The 27,602-nt window shown below is 42.6% G+C and overlaps 1 protein-coding gene across 1 annotated transcript in view; it reads right to left on the reverse strand.

Moving 5' to 3' along the window:
* Positions 1-236: 236 nt before the first annotated feature.
* The window catches only part of MYMK (myomaker, myoblast fusion factor), a 35,089-nt gene continuing 7,723 nt past the window's right edge, over positions 237-27,602 (reverse strand). Inside the window, 5 exon segments of the mRNA XM_036752969.1 lie at positions 237-2,186; positions 5,059-5,175; positions 15,908-16,056; positions 18,404-18,518; positions 21,056-21,194. Coding sequence (XP_036608864.1) covers positions 2,037-2,186; positions 5,059-5,175; positions 15,908-16,056; positions 18,404-18,518; positions 21,056-21,194 — 670 coding nt within the window. The 3' untranslated portion in view covers positions 237-2,036.

Consider the following 27,602-nt stretch of genomic DNA (forward strand, 5'->3'; position numbering starts at 1 on the left):
GGAGATATCACAAAATGGTCACTAATCCCAGGACAATCCTCTCCCAAGAAGTCTTCTTCTTGTTCTGAATCTCGAGTATTTTCTTGGCCTGGGGGTCAGAGGTTGTTACTACCTACAGAAATTCCAGGCTGAAGGACAGCTTTGGAAACCTCCCACCCAACGTCCCCATTCCCTCCCCTGAGGAGTCAGGGAATGCTGATTCTTGGTCCCCTTAAGAAACAGGGTAAGTTCTAGAATTTGCATTTTTTCCCCCTCTACCAGCATTTTTATTTGCTAGGTAATTGTCTTTATTTTTCCTTAACCTGGAGGCTGTGAGAGATAAACCCAGATGGCCCATAAGTCCTCTGTAATGTCTTCTGCCATACATCTGGGATGGGGCTGTTGGGTAAAGGTTGGAGAGAGAGTGATCAAGGTAGATGTGTGTGTGTGTGTGTGTGTAAGCCAAACATATATATGGAGCTCTTAATAGGCTCCTCCTTACCTTGTAAAGGATAGGACCCAGGAATATAAGAAGGGTTTGGGATGGTCAATGAAAAGGACAAGGGAGTGGAGATGAGGTGTGAAACGAGTCTGAGCTAAGTCGAAGCCTTCTAGGGCTGGAAAGATGGAGACTGAATGCAGAGGTGGTAGCTGTCTATAAACTTGGGAAGGGCTGGGAGAGGGAGGACATTGACAATCATTAGTTCCTAGTCCTACTGCCTTAAGAGAGATGAGCTGAAGACCAGAACACAGGCTGTCCTGGGGGGAGGAAATAGTTTCTCAGGAGAGGCAATAGGCTTCAAAAATTTTAAAAGAAGGTTTCAAAAGGGTTAGATTAGGCAAATTCTTGTAGAACAGAGTCCTAGGGGCAGGAGAGGGTTTGGAAATGTCTCCAAGCCTGGGAGGATTATGACAGGGAGAGATGTGATAGCTTTTCCAAATTACCTATGGTAGGATCCTGGGATCTTGGGACTGTGGAGTTGGGAAGAGGGGGAATGCTACTAAGCTGATGCTGCTGTTATGCAGAAGGAGCCATTCAGATTTGGAGCTATGCTTGCTAAATAGAGGTAAGGGGGAGCCTGACTGTGCAGTGCCCAGTTATTTCCAAGGGAGAGAATTATTTGGAAGAACTCAGAGACTTTTCAGTACTCACTCCCCATCCATTAGAGAGCTATGGGAAAAGATCTGGGCATGGGCAAAGGGAACAAGGGCTGTAGCTTCCAAATGAGTTGGACCCCAGGAGGGTGCCCTTGGTGCCCAGACACTTTCGTCATTAAACCACCCACCTCAGTGGATCTGGGAAAGGGATACTTGTCAACCCTAGGCTGGACACTAGGTATGGTGAGTTGGCATTGGGCTCCTGCAATCTTGGGAAAGAGCCTATGGCCTCCAACAGAGTTAGAGTGAAATAAATAAAATCATTTTGCTCCTACATCAATTCAGTCTGGAATTTCTCTCCTAGAAGCAGGGAACTCAGAGCTCATGGAACTCAGATGGAGGAAAGTACAGGGGCCAAGGGGCAGGGTTTGGGGTCAGGAGGTGGCTGCTGGAATTGACCAACCTGGTATTCCAACAGTGGCATTCTCTATTTGACTGTCCCCCCTTCCCTCCAAAGGGCTCATTCAGAGACCATGGGTACAGAAATAGATATCTTGCCAGGACCCATGGGAAAAGAGATATCTAAATAGGAGAGACTGCAGTTGACTTCAAAAAGGGAAAGGATTGCAACACAGGATAGTTGGTAGACTCTTCTTTGATGGGAAAAGTCTTGTCTGTCTAGGATGATTTGGGTACAGTCCTTCACAGAGGCAGAGGGCTTTGATTGGCTCTGGAGAGCCAATTCTTGGCTACTATGATTTTTAAAGATGAAGGCCTTGGAAGGAAAGGGGAAAAGCAACAGTTCTTCCACATGGTGCCTACGGCAGTACTAGGCTTACATTGACATCTTAAATACTTGTTGGCTTGACTGAGAGAAGAAAAGAGTATCTCTGTAGCTGAATGTGGTCACCTAGAGGTCTGGGGACAGTGGGGGGAAGTGCACAGTCAGAAGGGAATGGTCAGATGCAAGCACAGCAGAGAGTAGAACAGTCCAATTTGGCAGGAGTCCCAGCATTCCCAGCTTTCTTGTTCACCTTGGGCAGCAGCAAGACAAAGGACATAGCTAATGAACAGTGGTAGAAGCTGTGAACATAGGTGTGGTCCCACTCCTTCGAAGATCGGGAAAGAGAGAGGGAGGGAAAGAGGGAAAGAGAGTCAGTTAGCTGCCTCAGCCTGGCATTTAAAGAATTTCTTAATTTGTCCCTATTTTTCCCATCTTTTACCATTTATAATTTCCCACCTCCACACTTTTGCTCCTGCATTTATGCTGCTTGGAACACTCTTCTTCATAGCCATCTCTTCCTGTGTTACAACTTCCCCTATATGATAACTTCACATTCTTCCCTCTGTGTACTCTCTCTGTGACCTCTACCGTTCTAGGATTTAGTTTCTTGTCTTATAAAATATGGGCAACTAGATGGCACTGTGGGTAGAGTGTCAGGCCTAGAGTCAGGAAGACTCCTCTTCCTGAGTTGAAATCCATCTTCAGACACTTACTAGCTGTGTGACCCCGGGCAAGTCACATAACCTTGTTTGCCTCAGTTCCTCATATGTAAAATGAGCAAACCACTCCAGTATCTTTGCCAAGAAAACCCCAAATGGGGTCACGAGGAGTCAGACATGACTGAACAACAATCTGTAAAATGAAGGAATTGCCTGAATGGCCTGGTAATTCCCTTCCGGTTCTAAATCTATGCTCTACTGATATTAAGATAATCTCCTTATCCTTCTACGAAAATTTTATTATTCCAGTCGACAGTGATCTCCTCTTTGCTGAGTCCCACGGCATTAATCATACTAACTGTCTACATACTGAGCATTAATCACCCAGTGCCTTTGTGACATTATGAGTATTGCCTTTATGTACCATTGAATATCATATGTAACAACTCACTTGCTATTAATTACCAATGATGATTAATTGCTATGATCATTAATCTTTTACATCAAATGAAGCATAAAACAGAGCAGTGTAGGCTTGTCAAAAGTGTTGGCCACAGTCATGGAGGAGATCCAGTGCATGGTCTGAGTCAGAGGGGGTTCCTTAGAGATGAAGATCTTCCAGGTGACAACGTGCTTATTGCCTCAAGTCCTGTAACATTACAGAGTCTTCTGAAAGAGGTCCATAACCACTCAGAAGAGTTTGGCCTAACTATCCTCATAGGAAAAACCAAATAGATGAACAATATTTATTGTCCAGACTAAGTATCTTGGACAGACGCTGCCAATGGAGAATGAACTGGTCCCAAAATTGAACAGGAGAGCAGATTGAGTTGTCTTTGAGAAATTACAAAGTACTTTTGGTGACTCCAAGCTTTTCCTTGAAACTAGTGCCCGTGTTACATTAGTAAGTCATGGAACATTTGAGTCTTTGAAGAACTGAAATTGGGGATCAACCAAAGAGTGTCAGAGAGGCACATGGCAGGTGTGAACAGGCTGGGATACAGTAGAGATAAGGAATTATGTAAGAGAAGTGGTGAAAAAAAGATGTCATAGCAAAACAAATGTGTGATTGAAAAGGAGGATGAGGGGCAGCTAGGTGGTTCAATGAGTAGAACACTGGCCCTGGAGTCAGGAGGACCTGAGCTCAAATCTGGCCTAAGACACTCGACACATTTACTAGCTGTGTGACCTTGGGCAAGTCACTTAACCCCAAATGCCCTGCCAAAAAACAAAAACAAAAAAAAGAAGAAAAGGAGGATGAGTTGGTGAGGGGATAACTGATGGACGAGCTGCACATTCTGCTTGTATGCTCGGGCAGGAGACCTTGAGAAGGGCAACCAGTGTGTTGGTTGGCCTTTTGGTTAGGACGTGCACAAGATGAGTGACCACAGACACGATGTGACCAGCACCATTGGAGCATTGGAAGGAATGCTTATATTAGGGGATAATGACCTGTTTGTGTAGAGAGCTTAACCTGAAGGGTTAGGGAGGCAATGAAGGTGATTTTAATCCCCATTTTACGGATGTGGAAGCTGAAGATCAGAGAAGTCCATTTTAACATCCACACCCACACCCACACACATGCATGCACACAGTATACCTATATTTGTCTATCATGGATAAGCTGGGGAGATAGATGAACAATGAGTCGAGGTCAGAACCATGTAGAAGGTGAGGACATAAGGTTGGATCATATTTGAAAAACTTTCCAGCACTTATGATGTTCCCTGCTGCAGAAGCCTGTTCCTTGAACCCCAATATTCTCTCCATGATGTGAAGGGGCTGCAAAACTGTAAACCATTGCGATCTTAGAAGTGTTCAAACTATGGATCACTCCAAAAGCAATGGAATGATGGATGCTGGGTGTAAGTGCTTGCATCCCATTACTAACATTTTAAAGTGTTAGTAGCTTAAAACAGCACTAAGACTTTGGGGAGAGCTTGAATTAAAAGAAGCAGAGCATGATCGGATGATAAGCGGATCCAGAACTATAAGAGATCTTGGGAGTCTAGTCCCATCCTTCATTTTACAGAAGAGGAAACTGAGTCCCAGAATGGTTGAAGGGGCTTGTCCAAAATCACACAGGTAGTAAGAGGGCAGAGTGAGGAATCCAATGAAGATGGCCTCCATTGAAGTCAGTGGACCCTCTATGGAGGAGTTATGGAAAGCTATGGACCAAAACCCCACTGGATGAGAAGGCTTGGATGGGTTTGGAATCTCCACTACTAGAGGAAATATTCACCCCAGTGAAATCTCAGATCCATCCAACTGTATTAGACTTAGCCTCCTGAAGTGAAGAGCCTGGAAGAGTACTTGGAGACAAGTCCAGAGAAGGTAAATGACTTTCCCAAGTCACACAGGGGCTAGTTGGCAGCATAGTTTGGACTAGGACCCAAGGCTTGTGACTCTCAGGCTAATGCTCTTTCAGTCACGCTGTGATATCTTGTCTCCCCAGGATTACAGGTTTCCGGAGGACAGCAGCTGTGACTCTCCCCTATCTATATTCCCCCCATGGAACCTTGCACAGAGGGGCCTTACCTCAAAAAAGAAACGCAGCATCAGGGCTAATGCTCCAAAACAGAAACCAGGGCCTATCTGTTGGGTGTACACACTCTTGTCCGGGTACAGACCCTTCTTCTCCTTCATCTTTTGCAGCTGGAGAGAAAACACAGAAATCAGTGAAGAAGCGCTGGGTGGCCTGACTCAAAACCCATCCCTTCTGGGAAGCCTGTGGAATAAAGAGAGTCACTTTGCCAGACTCAACAAATACCACCTTGATGTGCCCCAAGGGGACAGCAGCCATCAGTTAAATAATAAACAAACCATTAGGTGAAAGAACAGACTTCTTTCAACTCTCTGACTCCAATCTTCTCACTCCTTTGTTCTGTGTCCCCATCCTATATTTAGATTAGGTAATGATAAATCACGTTTATATAATGGGTTTTTTTTTTTGTAATTTGCAAAGTGCTTTCTCCACAATTATCCTGTGAGGTAGGTAGTGCATGGATTATTATCCCCACTTTACAGATGAGCAAACCAAGGCCCAGAAAGGCTAAAGGACTTGCCCCCAAGTGACACAGATACTAAGTTTTGAGCTGAGATTCAAGCCCAGGTCTCCTGACTCCCAGTCCAATGCTTTTATTTCTAATCTATGTTTCTATGTTGTTAATTTCTTTTCTTTTCTTTTTTTCTTTTGGAGGGGGGAAGGCAGGGCAATTGGGGTTAAGTGACTTGCCCAAGGTCACATAGCTGGTAAGTGCGTCTGAGGCCGGATTTGAACTCTGGTCCTCCTGACTCCAGGGCCAGGGCTCTACTCACTGCACCACCTAGCTGCCCCTGTTAAGTTAATTTCTATGGCACATTGAGGTTTCCAGTGCTCTTTTCTTCCTGAGGGAGATAGAGCAGCTTACTGTCTCTATTTAACAGATGAGGAAACTATGTCTCAGAGAAGTGCTGTGGCTTGCCCAGCCTCACTCAGTTACTGTGTTTGTTCTTCCTCCCTGATACACTAACATTAGTGTTAACTCTTCCTGTCCTCCAGCTTCCAGGTTCCCGAAGGACATGGACAGAGTTCTTATTTGCTTTGCATTCTCTCACTGCATCTAAGGACGGGAGCTGCATACAGTGGAGGCAACTCTTTCCTTAGACAGAAATTTGTGTGTGGGCCAGGTGCGGGCAGGGAACTAGCTGCTTGTTTATAAATTTGGCCCCTGGAGAGATGGAGGCAAGTGGAATACTTCCTTATCTGCCTAAGTCAGGAAAACTTCCATTAAAAAAAACATCCAACATAGACAACACAACAAGTTTTGTCTTTTTCTGAGGAAGTGAGGCGTAGTGGTGCTCGAATGGACTCGGGTTTGAATTTTACTTCAGATTTACTAGTAGTTTGATCCTGGGCAGAGAGCCTTTCTGGGCCTTACATTCCTTACCTGTAAAATGAGGATAAGAAGAGTCCCTAGCTCACAGGGTTGTTGTGAGGATTAATAATAATAATAATAATAATTAACATTTATATAGAGCTTACTGTGTGCCAGGCACTGTGCTAAGAGCTTTACAATCATCATCTCATTTGATTTTCACAACAGCTCTGGGAGGTAGGTGCTATTATCATCCCCATTTTACAGATGAGAAAACTGAGGCAAATAGGTGTTAAGTGACTTTCCCAGGGTCACACAGCTAGTATGTGGCCAAGGCCGTATTTGAACTCAGGTTAGAAAGGATTAAAATTCAGGAGTAAAAGGAGATAGCATACATCATACTTTGCAAACCTTAAAGTGCTATATGAATGTTAGCCATTATTTTTATCTTCATCCTCATCGTCGTAGTCATCATCATCGTCATCACCAAGAGGTATGGGATAAAGTATGTAAAGTGTCAGGCAAGTCTTGAATCACCACATAAATACGAGAACTATTTTAGTATTCTGTAAATGTGAGCACTAAGCCTTTTCCATTTGGCAACCCCAAAGACAAGAGACAGGAGAAGCTGACCTCCCGACAGCCTCGTAGGAGGCAGCCTTCTCCTCTATAAGGCAATAGGTGAGAAGTCAATTTGGAATCACCCAATGAAAGAATTGCGAAGTCACAATCACGGAAATCTAAAATCCTAGCCACACAATTTTGCAACACTGGAACTCTAGAATCCTGGGACACAAAAGAAACTTCAAGAACCAGCAGTTTTAGGTTCCTGCCTTCAGACAGGTGACTGTCAAAACCTCTAGGGTAGTTCCGGTCCCAGAGAGGGAGGAGAGTCACTGTCTTCTTCCAGCACTTGGAGAGTCACTACTTGGAAAAGGGATTAGGCTGGTTCAGATCCGCTTCAGAGGGCAGGACTGGAGGAGCAGGGGGTGGAAGCAGAGACACAAGCTTTGACTCCATCTAAGGAAAAGCTTCCTAACAATTAAAGCTGTCCAAAAGTGGGCTGTCTGGGCTGATAGGGAGTTCCTTGTCACTGGAGGACTTCAGGCTGGGGCTGGATCACTATTTGTCTGAGATATATTGGAGTTCTGAAACACTGTTGGCTAGACGGCTTCTGGAGTCCCTTCCAAGCTGGAGATTTTGTGATCCTTTGGTTCATCTGAATGCTTCTATCTAGTGACTGGGACCCCATAATTTCCCTTGGTTACTCACGGCAATGCTTTTTTTCTTTACGATCAGACACCGGTTTGGAGAGCATAGAATATTCTTACCAGAATATTCTTTCCATTTTTCCCATGGCCTTAAAGGCAAGTAGAAGAGCTTCACTGAAAACTCACCAGTCTCAGTTTATGCCTTCCTTTCCATCTAATCTAAGTTCGCCCCCCCCCCCTTTTTGAAGCAATGGGGTTAAGTGACTTGCCCATGGTCACTCAGCTAGTAAGTGTCTGAGGTTCGATTTGAGTTCAGGTCCTCCTGACTTCACGGCAGTTTCTCTATCCACTGTGCCACCAAGTTTTATGTGAACCAAGTTCTAAGATTCTACACAATGTATATCCTTTTTGTTCTTCCATAATAACCTACTTCAAAGTTCTATTTAATGTAATCGATGACATAGGCTGTCTCTTATGCTTGGAGTATACTTCCTTCTCAACCTTGCCTCTTCAGAAACTTTCTCTCCTTTCAAGGCCCCTCTCAGGGGGTATCTTTTTCATGAATCTATTCTCTGGCCTTTACTGCATCCCATCCTCTCAACCTCCCAGTAGACTGTAAGTTCTTCAAAGTCAGGCATTTCATTTTCATCCTTACATCTCTAATGTCTAGCCCAGTGTCTTTGCATATAGTAAGCATTTAATAAATGCTAGTTAAATTGTGTATGCTGGTAATACCTCCCCCCCCAACAAGAGCCTCCCCAAAATCTTGTATAATTGAATTGAACAAAGGGATTGGTTTGTGTACTGCCTCCTCTCCCCATCCCTGCCCATCCTCCAATAGATAGATGAATGAGAATTGAGGTGCATTAAAGATGGACAGCTCAAATCTCACCTCTTCTGGGAAGCCCTCTCCAATCACTCCAGCCCACACTAACTGCAGGTGGAATTCTTGGAGCATTTGCTGTCTATCTCCCTCATTTAGTACTCTCTCTAGTTCTTCAGCCCTGACCTGGGGGATCAGGAGACATGAGTTTTAGTCTCGGTTTTATAAATGCTATTCAGAGTAATCTTGTAACAAGCCACTTGCCCTCTGTGGGCCTTAGTTTCCTCATCTGTAAAATGAAAAAATTGGACCAGATGACCTCTAAGTTCCCTTCCACCTCAGACATTCCGAGAGCTAGCTGACTTTTCTATGTGTGACAATAACCTTTAGATAAATGCTTTAAAGTTTGCAAAGCACTTTACATGCATTTCCTCATTTGAGCCTCACAACAACTCTGTGAGGTAGTATTGTTAATTCCATTTTACAGATGAGAAAGCCAAGGTTTGAAAAAGTTAAGTGATTTGCCCAGGGTCACACAGTTAAGTGTTACAGACAGGACTGGAACCTAAGCCTTCCTGCCATTGAGTCTATCATACACCTCTCTTCATGCCCATCAAAGGTGCTCTGGAGATATCTGTTGATAAATTGAAAGATGGAAAGATAGGTGGAAAGGTAAGAGAATCAAGGAGCTTGGGAGCTACCAGATTCATTCATTTACTTGCCCACTTAAGAAACATTTCCTAAGCACTCAATGGAGAGCAATGTCATAGATTCTAGTGGAGAGACAAAATTTAGCTAAGTTGATCCCCTCCTTCATGGTTTAGTAAGCATAACCCACATAACAATATTGTACAACAGTACAAGTTAAGTATACAAGAAGTATAGAACCAAGGGTAATCATTATATGAGGTCTGAAGGGAAAAGCCATGACCCAGAGGGGGATTAGGGAAGGTTTCATGCAGGTGCTGACTTTGAAGAAGGACTTTAAAGGACATGTAGGGACTCAAAAGGGAAAAAAATGGGAGGGAAGGCATCCCAGGCAGAGGTCACAATGTGAGCAAAGACACAGAGACAGAAAAATACAAGGGTGAGAGGTGCAGAAATTAATCTAGTTTGATTGAAGCATAGAGTACATGGACTAGAATGAGATGAAAGAAGATTCCAAAGGCTGGGACCTGGTATCAGGTTGTGGAGGGTCTTGAATGTCAGAAAAGGAATTTGAATTTTACTTGGGAGGCACTGAAGAATCCTGAGTAGAATAAGAAAGATTATTTTGGCAATGGTAATGTTGGTGCATTGGAGAAGGAAGAAGGCTTAGGAGGAGGTTAGAAGGCAGTAGGCCAGGTGGATGGCACAGGCTGGGGCCTATACTAGGAAGGTGGCAATGAGAACAGAGGAGAGGAGACAGATGTGACAGATGTCCCAGAGAGGCCTGGGAATGGACAGACCTTGGTAATACTGGATATGGGAAATGAGGGACAGAGAAGGGTCAACAATAACCCCAAGGTTAAAACAAATGTGGGACACTGGGCCTACCAATGGAAATCATGAACTTAGAAGGACAAGTAGGTTGAAGGGGACAGATAATTAGCTGTGTCCAACATGTGGATTTGGAAATGCAGGCAGGGCCAGAGGGCGGCATGGTGAGGTAGAGGTGAAACAAATAAATAAAATAAAAGAAATAAAGCATGGTGAAATAAACATTGGTGAAATAAAGAATGAGCTAACTGAGAAAGAGATCTAGGGTATGGCTAGGACATGGTCCAGCGGTGAGAGTATCAGACTACCCATATGAATGGAGGCAAGCCATTAGGCCCTCTTGGGCATCCATTTCCTCATCTGTAAGATAAGGGTGTTTACTTGACCTCTAAGGCCCTGTGCATCTCTAGATCTATGATCCTATGAATTCCTGGGCTCAATGTAACTCTCCAGTTACCTCTTATATTCTTAGTCTCAATTCCCCTAGGTGGTGTCGCTTCACCCTCTGAGATGGGGAGAAAGGGAAGCAGAAAAACTTTTACTTGCAATGGGCCTTAGAATTAATAGTAATAGGGGCAGCTAGGTGGCACAGAGGACCTGAGTTCAAATCCGGCCTCAGACACTTGACACTTACTAGCTGTGTGACCTTGGGCAAGTCATTTAACCCCAATTGCCTTGCCTTCCCCTCTCCAAAAAAACAAACAACAAAAAAAGAACTAATAATAATATTAGATATTTATACAGGATTTTAAGGTTTGTAAAATATTTAAGGTACATTATCTCATTTGATTTTCAAAATAACCTTTTGAAATAAGTGATGTTGGAGGTAGAGCCAAGATGGTGGCAGGAAAGCAGGGACTTGCTTAAGCTCCCCACCAGATCCCTCCAAACACCTGTAAAAATGGCTCTGAATGAATTCTAGAGCTGTGGAACCCACAAAATGGCAGAGGGAAACAGATCTCCAGCCCAGGAGAGCCTGGGTGGTCACCGGGAAGGGTCTATCACATGGTGCTGAGAGCAGAGGGCAGCCCAGCATGAGCCATGCTGGGACAGACCAGACCTGGAATCAGCCAGCTGGAACAGGCCTTGGGGCCATGAAACAGTGAGCTGTGGCAGTTACCAGACTTCTCAACCCACAAATGCCAAAAAGCAGGTTGGGGGAAACTGCGGGATCGAGTTCAGAGCGGTCCAGCTGCCAGCTCTGGAGGTCATGCAGCAGTGGCAGTAGCAGGAAGCTCCTGAGATTGCCTCCGGAGCGCCAGTGTCAGTGGCTTCCCAAGTCCCTGGCTCACACAGTGGGAGGAATCTGGCAGCAGATCAGAGCAAGAATGCAAGGAGCGCTTTGTGGGCACAAGGACAGATGCTCTTGCTATGCCTTGCTTGGATCTGAATTGTGGTCCTGGTTGGTGGTTCTTGGGGGAGGAGGAGTGCTGCTGTGACAGAGCCTGGGGTGATGGTGGAGTAGAAGTAGCTCTGAAAACAGCAGTGCTTGGACCCTAAAGCTTGGGACAAAGTACTCTCTATTCTATAAGCAGTCATATCCTGACAAAAAGCTCAAGGGTCAAATAGCTGGCTGGGAACATGAACAGGCAGCCAAAATGAACTCAGACTCAAACTCAAACTCTGGATTCTTTTTTTGGTGATAAAGAAGATCAAATCATACAGCCAGAAGAAGTCAACACAAAGAGCCTACATCAAAAGCCTCCAAGAAAGATATGAATTGGGCTCAGGCCCTGGAAGAGCTCAAAAAGCATTTGGAAAAGCAAGTAAGAGAAGTAGAGGAAAAATTGGGAAGAGAAATGAGGGTGATGCAAGAAAACCATGAAAAACAAGTCAATGACTTGCTAAAGGAGACCCAAAAAATACTGAAGAAAATAACACCTTAAAGAATAGACTAACCCAAATGCAAAAGAGCTCCAAAAAGCCAATGAGGAGAAGAATGCCTTGAAAGGCAGAATCAGCCAAATGGAAAAAGAGGTCCAAAAGACCACTGAAGAAAATACTACCTTAAAAATTAGATTGGAGCAAGTGGAAACTAGTGGCTTTATGAGAAACCAAGATATTATAAAACAGAACCAAAGGAATGAAAAAATGGAAGACAATGTGAAATATCTCATTGGAAAAACCACTGACCTGGAGAATAGATCCAGGAGAGATAATTTAAAAATTATTGGACTACCTGAAAGCCATGATCAAAAAAAGAGCCTAGACATCATCTTTCAAGAAATTATCAAGGAGAACTGCCCTGATATTCTAGAGCCAGAGGGTAAAATAGAAATTGAAAAAATCCACCGATCACCTCCTGAAAAAGATCCCCAAAAGTAAACTCCTAGGAATATTGTCGCCAAATTCCAGAGTTTCCAGGTCAAGGAGAAAATACTGCAAGTAGCCAGATAAAACAATTTGAATATTTTGAATATTGTGGAAACATAATCAGAATAATCCAAGATCTAGCAGCTTCTACATTAAGGGATCGAAGGGCTTGAAATATGATATTTCGGAGATCAAAAGAGTTAGGATTAAAACCAAGAATCACCTACCCAGCAAAACTGAGTATAGTGCTCCAAGGCAAAATATGGATTTTCAATAAAATAGAGGACTTTCAAGCTTTCTCAATGAAAAGACCAGAGCTGAATAGAAAATTTGACTTTCAAACACAAGAATCAAGAGAAACATGAAAAAGTAAACAAGAAAGAGAAATCATAAGGTACTTTCTAAAGTTGAACTGTTATGTTTACATTCATACATGGAAAGATGATGCAGGTAATTCAGGAGACCTCTCTCAGTATCAGGGGAGTTGAAGGGAATATAGACAGAGTGCACAGGATGAGCTGAATATGAAAGAATGATACCTAAAAAAATGAAATAAATTTAAGGGGTGAGAGAGGAATATATTGAGAGAGGGAGAAAAGGAGGGATAGAATGGGGTAAATTATCTCACATAAAAGTGGCAAGAAAAAGCAGTTCTGTTGGAAGGGAAGAGGGGACAGGTGAGGGGGAATGAGAGAATCTTACTCTCATCAGATTCAGCTTGAGGAGGGAATAACATACACACTCAATTGGGTATCTTACTCCACAGGAAAGTAAAGGGAAGGGGATAAAAAAAGGGAGGATGATAGAAGGGAGGGCAGATAGAGGGAGGAGGTAATCAAAAGCAAACACCTTTGAAAAGGGACAGGGTCAAGGGAGAAAATTGAATAAAGGGGGACAGGATAGGAAGGAGCAAAATATAGTTAGCCTTTCACAACATGAACATTGTGGAAGTGTTTTACATAATGATACACATGTGGCCTATGTTGAATTGCTTGCCTTCCTAGGGAGGGTGGGTGGGAAGGGAAGAGGGGAGAGAATTTGGAACTCAAAGTTTTAAAAGCAGATGCTTAAAAAAATTAAAAAAAATTTTTTTGCATGCAGCTGGGAAACAAGATATATAGAGAATGGGGCATAGAAATCTATACTGCCCTACAAGAAAGTAAGGGGAAAGAGGATGAGGGAGGGGAGTGGGTGAAAGAAAGGAGGGCTGACTGGGGAATGAGGCAATCACAATATATGCCATCTTGGAACGGGGGGGAGGGTAGAAATGGGGAGAAAATTTGTAACTCAAAATCTTGTGGAAATCAGTGATGAAAACTGAAATATTAAATAAAATACATACAGAAAAAAAGAAATAAGTGATGTTGTTATCATTCCCATTTTACAGATGAAGCAACTTAGGCTGAGAAAGAATGTGAGTTTCTCAGTTCACTAGTTATTAAGTATCAGGGGCAAGATTTAAACCCAGGCTCTCCTTAGTTGAAATCCAGTCCCCTTTCCATTACTCCATGTTGTCCCTCAGTAATTGCCATCTAACCTATCCCTGTGGTGCTTGCTGGTCCCAAGCCTCTAGTAACTGGGGGAATGGCCTTTAGAGAACAGTTAAGCCCTGGGGTCTGGTGTACTTACTCTAGAAACCAGCTCGCCTCCCAGCCAGCCCTAGATTGAATTCCCTCCTAAATGGGCTAGAAGGTGCTATTTAAACTAGGAGTGTGGCCAACTTGCTTTGGCCTTCCCCGAATGGGAACAGCTAGGTGGCACAGTGGATAGAGCACTGGGTCTGGAGCTGAAGTCGGGAAGAGTTCACTAGCCTGACACTTACTAGCTGTGTGACCTTGGCCATGCTTCAGTTTCCTCAATAATGAAATGGGGCTAAAAGCATCTACCTTGCAAGATTCTTACGATGATCAAATGAGATAGTATTTTAAAAGCACTTAGCACAGTGCCTGGCACATAGGCACTTAATGAATGCTTCTTCCTTTCTCTCCCTCCCTGCCCCCCTTCATTGCTATTGCTTAGTCCCCTTGCCCAGGGAGAGGAAAGTCTGTGTGGTATTCCACTCAGGCTATAATGAGTAAATACTGTTCTACCTAATTATAATTCAGAAGCAGATTCATACCAAGCCTCTCTGAGGATAATTACCCAATGTCTAGTTGGGGGAGTGAGGAGGGAAATCCACCCGGACTGAATCAGGAGAGAATTATCCCATTTCCGGCTTGGGGTGAACTGTTTTTATCATAAACAGAGACTTGGAATTCAGTGATTATCTCTGGAAGCCAGCATTGTTTATGCATTCCAGAATGTTAATTAATAAGGCATGCTATTGCATCACCCCAACAAGTCTCTCCTCCCCAAGGCAGGAAATTTAGAGGCACTGCCTTGGGTCACCCCGAGTAACATCAATTCAAATTGCTAAACTAGATCAAGAAAGAATAACCTCTTCCCCAGCCCTCCTCCTCTGGAAGAGCGTTTGAAAAAGTCAAGATGTTTGAATTCGACGTCTGGCTTTGCCACTATATTGCTGTGTGATTTTCTGCAAGTAGCTTCATTTCTCTGTGCCTCATCGGCCAAATAAGGAAAAGAAATCCTGACCCCTTTTACTGCATTGTCCATCGAGATAAAGTAGACTAATGTATTTTTAAACACCCACCACCCACATGTCATTCCTCTACCCCAGACCCTTGATTTGAGCAGTCTCTTGGGTTCCTGGCCCTCCTCTCAACACCCAAGCTCAAACTTCCCCTCTTCCAGAAAGCCTTCTAAGACGAACTCATTCCTCAAGATACTGCCATACCTCTGAGTCAGGGACTAAGGTGGGAAGTGGCCTCAGAAATAGCAATGAAATCACTGGACTTAGATAGAAGTTGTAACTACAATACCACACACAGCCATAGCCAGTGTCAGTCAGGAAAAAAAGTTAGAATCAGCATTGAAAGCCAGAGCCACAGGTCAAAGGAATCTTAGGACATTGTTTCTGAAAGGGACCTTGGAAGGAACATAGAAAGTCAGAGTTGGAAGGGACCTTAGAGCACTCAATATCAGAGCTGGAAGGGACTTTGCAACACAGAATGTCAGAGTTGGAAGAGACCTTGGAACACAGGATGTCAGAGCTGGAAGAGATTTTAGAACACAGAATGTCAGAGTTGGAAGGAACCTTAGATACTTTCAATTCCCATTTCAGAAAGGAGGAAACTGAGGGCCTGAGATTAAGAGACTCCCCAAAGTCAGACTGCTATTGAGTAATACAGTCCAGACTATATAATAGCCCAGGGTTTATTCCACAGCTACCTCTCAGGAAGACCCAGTTATTAGGACTTTTCAGAACAAGAAGGCAACTCAGAAAAACTGAGATAAAACTAGTTGGAATCTCAATTCTTCTCTGTCTGGTAAGGAAACAGGTGAGAGCCTAGATTGGCCTCCAAAGCCTGACACTTTCCCAATTAGCTTCTCTCTCTGTCAGTACTTCAAGGTGTCTTGTGTGTTGAAAAAAACGGACTCAAGTACACAAAATATCAGAATGGGAGGGAACCTTGGAAATCATCTACACCAACCCCCTGATTTTATAGGTAGGGAAACTGAAGTCGTGAGAAGGGCAGGCTCGAGGTCACAGAACTAGACAAGTATAGTTGTAATGACAATAGGTAGCATTTAACGTAGCACTTTAAGGTAGGAATGATCTCATTTTATCAGTTCTGATCACTCACCCACTTTGCTGTAATGATGAGGACAGCTGTGCCAATAGGCCCCGAGTACACCCCATAGCCCCACCGGTCTTGGTAGATCCTCACGGCAATGGTCAACACACCAAACATCACAAAGGTCGACCTTTTTGGTTCATCAAATTCTGCCAGTGCTGGAAAGGGAGGGAAGGGGACAGAAATCAAAGTTTATAGTTCGCCTGGACTCAAAGGAGATTTCTAATTTCATTATTGTCATCTTCAAAAAGCATTTCTTTGAGGAATCAGAATGTCAGAGCTGGAAGGGACCTTAGAACACAGAAAGTTGGAACTGGAATGGACCTTAGAAAATGGTATGTTATACCTAGAAGGGATCTTAGGACATGAAATATCAGAGCTAGAGGAGATTTTAGAACATAGAAGGTCAGAGCTAGAAAAGACCTTGGAACATATGATATTAGAGATGAAAAGAATCTTAGAATATAGAAGATTAGAGCTAGAAGAGACCTTAGGACACAACATGTCAGGAGCTAGAAGGGACCTTAGAACATGGAATGTCAGAGCTGGAAGGGACCTTATATTAGATGCAGAGGTGGAGAGGATCTTGAAATATAGAATATTAGAGCTGGAAGGACCTTTAGACATTTATTTATTTATTATCTATCTACCTATCTGTCTCTATCTATCTGTCTATCTGTCTGTGTCTATCTATCTGTCTATCATCTGTTCATTTGTTTATTATATAAAACCCACTTATTTTACGGAGCTGCTGAGGCCTATGAAGAAGAGACTTGACCAGAGTTAGCGGCAGTAAAGCCAGAACTATAGTGTTTTGCACTTATCTCTTCTTTGTATCATAGTTATTTGCTTACTTGTCCTTCCTCCCTTTGTGTTTCTTGATGGTAGAATCTGTGTGGTATCTTTGCATCCCCAGTGCCCGGACAGAGTTTTGCATATAGTAGATATTTATTTAAATAAGTGTTTATTGAATTGCTGACCTGAACTTCAATCTCCTAACTCCCAGTTTAGCTGTCTTTCTTCCATGGTTAGTAACCGGACTGAGGCTTAATTACTGAAGTGATATACACGCCAAGGAGGTGCTTTCTGATTGCTTGTTCTGAATTGCCACCTCATCAAGCACTTCGTTATGACTTCCTTAATTGTCTGATTTTTAGCGTACATACACACAGATATATCTATATGTCTAAATATATATTCATATATATACGATATATTCATACATGTATGCCCCTACATAATCAATTAGCACAATGCCTGGCCATAGTAAGTTTCTAATAAATGCTCTATCATATATGTAGATATAGACATATATACATACACACATACACAAATAAATGAGGGATGATCTACTATAGTGAACTGGCTTCATGCTGAAGTTAGGAAGACCCGAGTTCAAGTCTAGCCTCTGACATATACTAGCTGTGTGACTCTGGGAGATTTGCTTAATCTGTCACTGTCCCAGGCAACTCTTTAAAACTCTAAAGTGGAACAGTTGCAGATCTGCGTTAGTGGAAGGACTGTCCTCACTGGGAATTCCCTATAATAATGAAATCACAAATCGACACCAATGTATAGAAGTATATCGTTGTATCTGTATATCTTCGAAGAAAATCCATCCATTATGAATCAGTTCACATATCAACTTGAATTGGGTTAACAAAAATTTTTAGGGACTTGCTTTAATGAATTGGCATGAATAGATCTTTTTTTTAAATAATATTTTATCTTTTCCCAATTACGTGTAAAGACAATTTTTAACATTTTTTTTAAAGTAAGTTTTGAGTTCCAATGAATAGATATTTCTAAAGAGCTTGAAAACATTGTTAGCTAGGCTGTTAGGTGGTACGGTGGGTACAGAACTATACCTAAGGAAGTAAGGAAGGCCTGACTTCAGACCTAGCCTCAGAAGCTTAACTAGCTTTGTTCCTTTGGGCAAGTCACCTAACCTCTGGCTGCCTCGGTTTCTTTATCAACAAAATGGGGATAATAACAGGGCTTACCTCCCAGGATTGTTGTGTGGCTCAAATGTGAAATTTGATCTATAGCTATTATTAAATTATTATACTATATATATGTATATAACAAGAGCTAGCATTTAATAGTATAATAATAACTTTATTTTTATACTATTAAATGCCAGCTATTGTTATTATTATTTTAAAGAATGAATTAAACAGTATCTTTGCAATGAGGATGAAGATGCTCAAAGATGGGGAAAGAGGATGGAGTACATATATAACCTTTTCCTCTTCCTCTGTCAGGGAGATGGATTTTTCTAAAGTGCTTTAAAACTAATTTTCTAGTATGGATTAAGCTTTGCCTTTGTAATGGGAAGTGGGAATGGAAGGCAAGGAAGGCATGCATCAAGTTGAGAAAAGAGGATATCGTGTGGCCTTCCGTGCTCCCAGTAAGTCAGTAGGCTGACTCGCTCAGGAGTGGGTAGGCGGCCTTATGAACAGGGTCCTTGTTGACAGGGGTGGGATAAAGGAGGTTGGCACTCACCCATTAATGACACCCACATGCTCAATGCTGTCCCATAGATGCTGAAATACTCCAGTATGTCATAGCGCATGAAACATAGCACTGATAAGCCTGGCCCGTTACACGCATGGTATATCTAGCAGAAAACACAGCAAAAACATATTAAACAAAGGACTGACAGTGACTTGGGATGAGACAGCCTTTCCAGAATTGGCTTAGTCCGTTCTTAGGAGGCCAGTGAGCAGACGGAAGGAGTGTATTTTTGGTCAGGGTTTGCCTAAAATAATAATAAATAATCCTTTACTCATTCACAACACTTGACAGTTTCCAAAGAGCCTTCCCATCTATCAGATTCTTACAACAGCCCTGCAAGGAATGCCAGGCAGGGATTGTTCTCTCTATTTTACAGGTGAGAAAGATGAGGCAAAGAAGGAAGAGAAGGAAGATAGGGATAGAGCAGGGGTGGGGAACCTGCAGCTTTGAGGCCACATGGGACCTTCTAGGTCCTTGGGTGCAGCCTTTGGACTGAGTCCAAGTTTTACAGAATAAATCCTCTTATTAAGGGGGTTGGTTCTGTGAAGTTTGGATTCAGGCAAAGGACTGCACTTGAGGACTTAGAGGGCTACCTGTGGTCTTGAGGCCAAAAGTTGCCCGTCCCTGGGATAGAGAACTGTGTTTCCATTGATGTATTCCCAAGTATTCCCGTGCAGGTTGGCACCTCTTTTGCAGCCTACAGTCTTAGTTGCCTAGAGCACTGGGAAGTTAAGTTACTTGGCCAGGATCGTGTAGCCATTAAGTATCAGGGGAAAGACAAAGAAGGAAAGAAAGCAAGAGAAAGAAGGAAAAGAAGAAAGGAGGAAGGGAAGAAAAACAAAGAAAAACAAGTAAACCAATCTATTGAGCAAATCTACTGGTAATGGAGGCTAGGAGTTTTGGGAAAAAAGTGAGATGGGTGTGTCCTTTAACGCCAAAACACTCTTGTTCAAGGAGGACAGTTGCTTCTTTTACTCTGCAAATTGGGGTGGCAGAGATAAGAAGACTTGATACAGACCATGGCAGCAGCTGCTGGGGCCAGACCCCATCCCCTCCCCTCCCCCTCAGTGGCTTTGAGCCCAGGCTCTGAAAAGGAGCAGGGTGGGGAATCAGCTGTCCCCGGACTGCCGTCACCTTCACTAGGCTGTGCTTTAGCTCCTGGGGGTGACTGTGGGCAGGAGGGAGCCGGCAGTTCAATGGCATGAGTCCTCACTTAGTAATCAGGAGATCTAGATTTGGGTCCCAGTTTTGACCCTGCCATTTTGCTTCCAAGCAAAATGAGGCCCAGGACTGAATTTTTTTCAATCTGTCAAAGACAGGCATAAGAATCACTTGCTTTATCAACCTCCTGGGAAGTTTGTAAAGAGCTAATAGATGTGTTGGTCACAACACCATCAATGCAAATGTAAGGGATGAGGGTCATTGCTCCCTGTTTAAAACACTCTCTGAAACAGAGATTTTTAACCTAGGGTCTGTAGGATTGATGCTAAAAAAATTTAATAAATGCATGTCCCTGTAGCCTTTCTAATCCTATATATTTTATTTTATACGTTTAAAAAAATTCTGAGAATTGTTCCACAGCTCTCTCCAGCCTATCAAAGGGGCTGATAACACACCAAAAAGTTAAGAAATCCTGCTAAAAGCACTCAGGCCCAGACCCAGATGATTGAAATGAAGATTAGAGGACCACCCCTAAATCCTTCAGTCTAAGGAAGAGGAACAAAAGGTTAAGGGTCAGAAATTCCAGGAGAATTTGGCCCTCAAAAGAATTGGCGTATGCAAGGCAGTGACCCATAAAGTAAAATTGTATACATAGATACATTCACACATGGATTCATTGGCATCTGGTTTCAGGCACATATATGCAACACTCATATATGAGTGTCAGTGGGAATATAGACACATGTATATGTATGTAGGCATGTACACACATATAGACATATATATGTGTGTATATACATAGACACAATATACATATATACGCATGTGTGTATGTGTCCCTGCTGGTTGAATCTGAGTGTAACCTTTCCCTCTCCAAGACCAATGTCTCATGGAGAGTTTGCTTGTCACTGAAGGACAAGTTTGATGGTAGATGAGTACGGAAAAAAGTAGATGATTCAAAGACCTTTTACAAATCATGGGAAGCCCGTCGCAGAAGGAGAAATGGAAAGACTGACAAAGAGGTAGATGGGCCTAAATATACAAGAGAAAAAGAGCTTTGGACAGAAGTAAAGAAACTGAAAGACAACCTTAGATGGAGAAAGAGAAAGCCACACACACGCAGCGTGCACGCGCACGCGCGCGCTCACACACACACACACACACACACACACCCCTGAGGAAATCAGGCTCACAGAATATCAGAGATGAAAGGAATTGAAGAATTACTTAAGCTAACCACCTCATTTGACAGAGGGGAAGTATAAGGCTTTGAGAAGGGGAGTGGTTTGCTCAAGGTCACACAGTGAGTAAGTGGCCGAGCTGGGACCAGAGCTCAGATCTTCTAATTCCCAGGCTCAGGGCTCTTTCTATTCAACCACATACTGCCTCCAAATGATATATCCTTATTGCCTGCCAACCAGGTACTGCAAGGTAGGGAAAATAATACGAAAGAGGATTCCCTTCCCAATCCAACCTTACCGCTATGAAGAACATGGTAAAGAGGTAGACCATGGCTTCCATGTGGAACCTCCTCTTGGCAGCGATGCTGACGGTGGGAAGGAAGGCAAGGCTGCTGATCGTGGGGAGAAGCAGTTTGGTAACAAGGGTCCCCATGGTCCTGTGTTAGTGGGTGATGTTCAATTCAGTCAAAACCCTCTCTTCTACTTCCCAAAAAAAATTCAGGAAAGAGAGCAAGCAAGAAAGAAAGAGGCCAGAAGGGACAGCCGAAGGCTCTCAATTAGCTTGGTCCCTGAGAGAGCTGGGCTCACAGCTGTGATCAAAGACAATACATTCCCAAGTTTAAATGCCCAGGGAGGAGCCATGTCAATTCAGATGGCAGGCAACACATGGAGGGGGTTAACAGCTGATGGGTGGTGTGATTGGGGCGGGGGGGGGGCGGTATTTCCTTTTGCTTTTCTGGGAGAGGCCAGAGCTGAGGTTCAGAGACAGTCATCCTTCTGTTTCTCCCCAGTCTTGGTGCTCACTCATTTTCCGTCTTTTATCACTGTTCTTTCCTTTCCTTTTTCATTGTGGTCTATAGTTGGAAATCTATTTCCCTGCTTCATCCCAGAGATTTATAGCTTGGACCATTCACCCTTTGAGATCCCTTTTTACCTCCTAGATTCTCTGATTCTGTGTTTCTCTGGTCTCACCTCTATGTGGGTACCATGGGTACTATCCGATGTCAGTTCAGATGCTGCCTCTTTATGAAGTCTTCCCTCGTCTCTTAGGCAGAAGTTCCCTGTCCCTCCTCTGCATTCTGCTTATTTGTTGCTATTTTATTCTTCTTTTATGACCTTTACCACATTCTTCTTTGTATTATGGATATTAATGTCCGTATGATCTGTCCTCTACTAGCCTATATGTTTTTGAGTGTAGGGATAATGATATTCATTTTTATGTGCATAGACCCCTTTGTTCTTTGATACGATCATGTTACTCTTTAGTCTAAAACTTTCCACAGACTCTCTATTTAGCCTACTAAGCAAAGCTTCTCTTCCTGACATTCAGGACCCTCCACAATCTGGTGTCACCCTTTTCTACTTATATTTCATATTATCCTCTTCCATGTTCTCTATGTTCCAGCCAAACTGGATACTCTGAACTCATTGGAACATGGTTGGTCTTGCCCATCTCTGATTTTTTGTTCTTTATGCCCAGAATACCCTCCTCTCCTTCACTTGTTGAGTTCCTGCGATCCTTCAAAGTTCAATTCAAATGCCACCTTCTTTATTCAGCCTTCATTGACCTACCCTACCGCTGGTCAGTTAACGGCCTTCCCCCTCAGACTCCATAATCCACTTTGCTATATAAGTTTCTTTTAAAAAAATTAATCTTCTTTTTATTAGTACATTTTATTTTTATTCCACCTTAATTTCCAAATATATCTCTTCTTGTAGGCAGTGAGCTATCCTTCGTAGTAAAGATTTTTTAAAAGATGTGTGTGTGAGGAGTTCAGCCAAGTTGACATATCGACTGTATCTGACAGTACTTGTCGTATTCCACACCTATAACCCTCCATCTCTGCAAAGGAGAGAGGGAATTGTACTTTCTCAGCTGTTCTCCAGTGTCGGGCATGGTCATCATAATTACATAACATTCAGTTTTATTTTATTTTATTTTTTGTCCTTTACATTATTACAGTCATCATGTATATTGTTTTTTCTAGTTCTGCTTATTTCATTCCTAATCAGTTCGCATAAATATTCCCATGTTTTTCTGAGTTCTTCATATTCATAATTTTTTACTGTATGGAAATATTCCATTACTTTCATGTATCACAATTTATTTAGCCATTCTGTAATTGATGGGCATCTACTTTGTTTCCATTTCTTTGCTACTACAAAGACAAATGTTACTCTGAATGTTTTGGTGTATGTGAGATCTTGCTTTGTGTTTTATTTATTTGTTTGTTTACTTTTGTTTGTTTTTCTTTTTTATTTCTGCAGGATATATATCTAGTATTGAGATCCTTAGGTCAAAAGTGATGAACAATTTGAATATTTTTTGTTTACTGTAATTCCAAATTGTTTTACAATTGGTTCAACCATTTCACAACTCCACCAACATTGTATTAGTGGGCCTATCTTCCCATAGCCCTTTCCATACAGACCATTTCCATCTTTGGAATTTGATGAGTGTGAGGTGAAACCATGGTATTGTTTTGATGGGCATTTCTCTCATTATTTCTTATTTGTAGTAATTTTTCATATACTTATTAATAGTCTGGATTTTTCACAAGTTTTATCATTGACCAACTTTACAACTTTCTAATGCGCTTACTGTGTAATATAGTTTCCCGTGGTTATCTGAGTTATGGCTTCATTCCCCTCCTAGACAGCAAGCTCCCTGAGGCCAAGGAATGTGTCTTTTTTTAACCTTTCCATTTCCCTCAGAGCCCAGTATAGTGTTCTACATACAGGAGTTGCACACAGCGGGTAAATGTTTGTTCTATTGCTATATTATATTTCCCATAGCACTTAGCACAGGGCCCAGAAATGGTAGATGCTTAATAGATGTTTGTTTAGACGGATTAATGAATGGGAGTGGGGAATAGTCTAAAAACTCAGCTTCCTTCTTCCTTTTCTGCCTTTCTATCCCCAGGATCCAGTAGAGGCCATGAGGTCCAGTTTATGATTTCCTGTACTGTGGCTTCAAGGTTTAATTAGGGATTCATTCATTTGCATAATTATTGGATACCAACAGCAAGTCTAACACTGTGATTGGTATCATGGATGATACAAAAAAGATGAAATGAGAAAATGCACATGAAGTACTTTGCAAACTTTCAAGTGCTATATAAATCTCAGCTAGTATTATTATTATTAATGATCACATGATCCTTGCCCTCAGGGAGCTTACAATCGAAATGAAACATAAATACCAGAAAGAGAGAATAATACCAGACAATGTGTTAAGTTGATTTTAACCAAGTGCCAGAGTAAGGGACAAACACTAAATTCTATGGATGGTCAGGAAAGGTAGAGATTAGTTTCACTGGCTAGAAGGTTTCGTGCTACTGGACACTGAAGGGTAGGAGTTGGATAGATAGAGAGGAAGTGGTGGGGAGGGTGATCCAAGTGGGGGAAATAGTGTGGACAATACTATGGAGGTGTGAATAAAATTGTAGGTGCAAGGAATGGTGAAGAGGTCTGCTAGCCTGGGGCAGACGATAGGGGTAATAGGAAATTAGGAGAGGTGTACCTTTATTATCAGCATAAAGAGACAGTAGCAGGGTATTCATGGTTGCCTCTCTACCACCCCCTTCTTCAATCCTATGTAAGTAGTGGTGTGCTGCTCAAAGTTTAACAATTGTCTTTCTGGAAAGAAAGTGCCCATAATACACTATTCTCAAAAAAGTTCCCATAGTACACTTTGAACTTTAATCTGCATTATTAATGTTTTCTCCACCACTTTCTTAAGTCAGCTAATCAACAAAACGATAGACCAAACTGTGATTTGTGGTGTTTGCCAAATTCTAAAACAGATGTTCATAATGAATATTTAACAGTAGACTGCGGCATACTCCTGTATGTAAGCCAGTAACATTAAGGGCTCCCTATTAAAACCCTTCAAAATTTGGCTCTAACCTATCCCTTCCAGATCTATTATATATTACTAACTATCATGCAATCTAGATTTCACCAAACAGATATTCCCATCATAGGACATTCTATCTCCTATCTTCATGCCTTTACATTGTCTGTCTGCCATGTCTAGAACACCAAACCTCCTCATTTCTACCATTTCTTGGAACAACCAGTTCCCTTAAGGCTCAGCTCAGATGCTTTCTTCTGCAGGAAGCCTTTCTTGATTGCTTCTTTCTTGTTAAGTTGTTAGTTCTCCCTGCCCCTCTCAAATTACTTTGTTTTTATCTTGTATTTACTTGTGTAGAGAGCCCCACGTGTAGTGAGAGTCCACATATAGGTTTTCCCCCTATATGTAGGATGGGGGTTTTGTGTGACTCTAAGGGAGGCAGAATAGATACTTCTAGCCTCTTTTCTCTCCACTCTTCTCCAATGGAGACTTTAAGTCCTGCCAGAAGGGGAAACAGCAATTTGGGGCCAGAGGCCACTCTGCTCTCCTCAGTGTGAGGGTGTACCAGGCTAGAAGCATATCCATTTGCTCCCTTAAATATTGTTAGTCTAGGGGATATGATCTGGTTCAGTCTAAATGCTGATTGTTCTTTTTCATTATTGGAGGAAAAGGGACCCTACGCTCTGTATCCAAGGTTTGACCCCTTACCTACCTAATACCAATTCCACAAAGAATACACAAGAAATCCATTTATTCAAACCACAGCAAAACAGAAATCATAGAAGGTATATATAGGATAATATATACCAGAAAATATAGAGGGAAGGAGCTCTCCCATTGGGAAGGGGTGGGGGGAGGAAAAGAGAGAGAGAGAGAGAGAGAGAGAGAGAGAGAGAGAGAGAGAGAGAGAGAGAGAATCCTAGCTTTCACCCAAGGGGAAACTCCCCAAATCTCTAGCATAGCAAGTAAACTGGGATTAGGGTTATGGTGGAGACTGCTAGTTCCTCAAATGCCTTTCTAGTCTTTTCCTTCAGCAACTAGAAGTGTTGGGCTCTTCCATCTTCCCTCTTGAAGCTGGAAGCCAGAAGCACCTGAAGTGACTTCAGGGCCCCAGGTAACTGGAAATTTGAAGAATTCTGCAGAAGACTGAAGAAGCTGGAGCTCTTATGAAGGGCAGGGCATTCATCTCCACCAAAGAGTCCCATATCAATGGGCTCTGGGACTCATGTTACATTTATCTTCAACATCACTGGTTCTTTTTTTTAATATCACTTGTTCTTAAACTTTTTTTTGCTCATGGTGCAATATTCTTTGCTTTGAGGAATTGTAGTATATTGAATATTTAAGTTGGCAACACTACAGGACAATAGGGAGACTCACACATGTGCAGTTTTCTTATGTAAGAGCAGCTATTTTTGCTTGACTTCTTTTCAAGTTCAAGATCTAAGATGTTTTGATGTTAATGTATACATGTAAAAGGCACATTTTGTTTATTTTGCCAATATTATGCCTCCCATACTCTGTATGCTGGGTGAGTTACATTTATAATACATGAAATTATTTATACATTTCTTTTATTTACAATAACATAACGTCCAAAATTTCCTGGTACGCCTAGTGAAACTTTCCTTGGTACACTCTTTGAGAACCCTTGGTCTACATGTTATATCCCCTAGTAGAATGTAAGCCCCTTGAGGGCTGAGATTGTTTTATTTTTAATTTTATATTCTCGGTGCCTGGCACTCAGTAGGTGCTTAATAAATGCTTGTTGGATTGAATTAAATTGAATTAAAGGAAAAGCCTGGAGCAAAGACTGCTCTTGCCACATTCGCAGCAGAACTGTAACACTGCTGAACCACAACCTAACAGATGTTACCTCAGGTGACCCTAGGCCTGAAATGGTAATCTGTGTTGGGAGGGCTCCAAGTTAGAACTGACTTTGCCACAGATGGGCACAGTCAGGTTGATTGCTTATTATCTCTCAGGTCTGACACCTATTTCAAATGTACCAGGATGGGAGGAGAAGGAGATCGTGGAAATTCTAACAATTAAAGGCACTTCGTGGATAAGCAGACACAGCCTATCAGCATACCTGCCTTTCTTGGTCACCTGCTTCCTCCCAGAATTAGTCTTGCTAATCACATTGGCAAAAATGATACTTTTTCCTCCTTAGCTGCATTGTTTCAGTATTCTTTGCTACTTGGTTACATAGCTCTGGGCTTGGCAGATGCAGACAAGTGACAATTTCCAAATCTGCATTAAAGCCCAAAGGAAGCTGAAAGAGTAGCATACTTAGCACCAATTCTTAGCAGCACTAGCTTTGTCTGGAAAGCAAAGCAAAGCAAAGCAAAACAGAACAAAAAACCCCCAACCCAGAAAGCCAATGCCTGCATATCTTATTAAAAAGCTTGTGCCACTGGACGGGAGAAACCCTCGTGGCCTCATCAAGTTCAAGGCCAGCAGTTACTGCCCTGCCCCCTTTGTACCCCACCCCCTACCTCCAGGCTGTGCCCAGGGCCCAGCCACCCCCTTTAGCTTCCTGCAGGAGTGAGAATTGTGCTGTGAGGAAACTGGATTGGCCAACAGGCATTAGGACTGGCCAGCGGTGGAGAAATTTCTCTGGAGCTATAAAACACACTTGGGGCTCAGGAGCAAGAAAACATTCCATAGTTGGTTCTCTCTCTCTCTCTCTCTCTCTCTCTCTCTCTCTCTCTCTCTCTCTCTCTCTCTCTCTGTCTATACTCCATGTGTTTCTTCACAGCTGTAAACCCCAGGGCCTGGTGTGAGGTGGGAGCCAGCGCTGTAGGCTCAGGAAGGGAAAAAAGGGAGGAAAAAAATTCCAGATGCACATATGTTACAACGATTAGGAAGAACAGGGGTGGTGGAGAGCTAGGCCTAAGAAGGGGGGAGACAGGTGGCTAGCAACAGTGGTCTTAGCTTAGCTTCCAGATCTCCCATTTAAAGGTTCACAGGCAAACTGAGCCCAAGT

The sequence above is a fragment of the Trichosurus vulpecula genome, chromosome 3 (assembly GCF_011100635.1).
Source record: "Trichosurus vulpecula isolate mTriVul1 chromosome 3, mTriVul1.pri, whole genome shotgun sequence".
NCBI classification, from domain to species: domain Eukaryota; kingdom Metazoa; phylum Chordata; class Mammalia; order Diprotodontia; family Phalangeridae; genus Trichosurus; species Trichosurus vulpecula.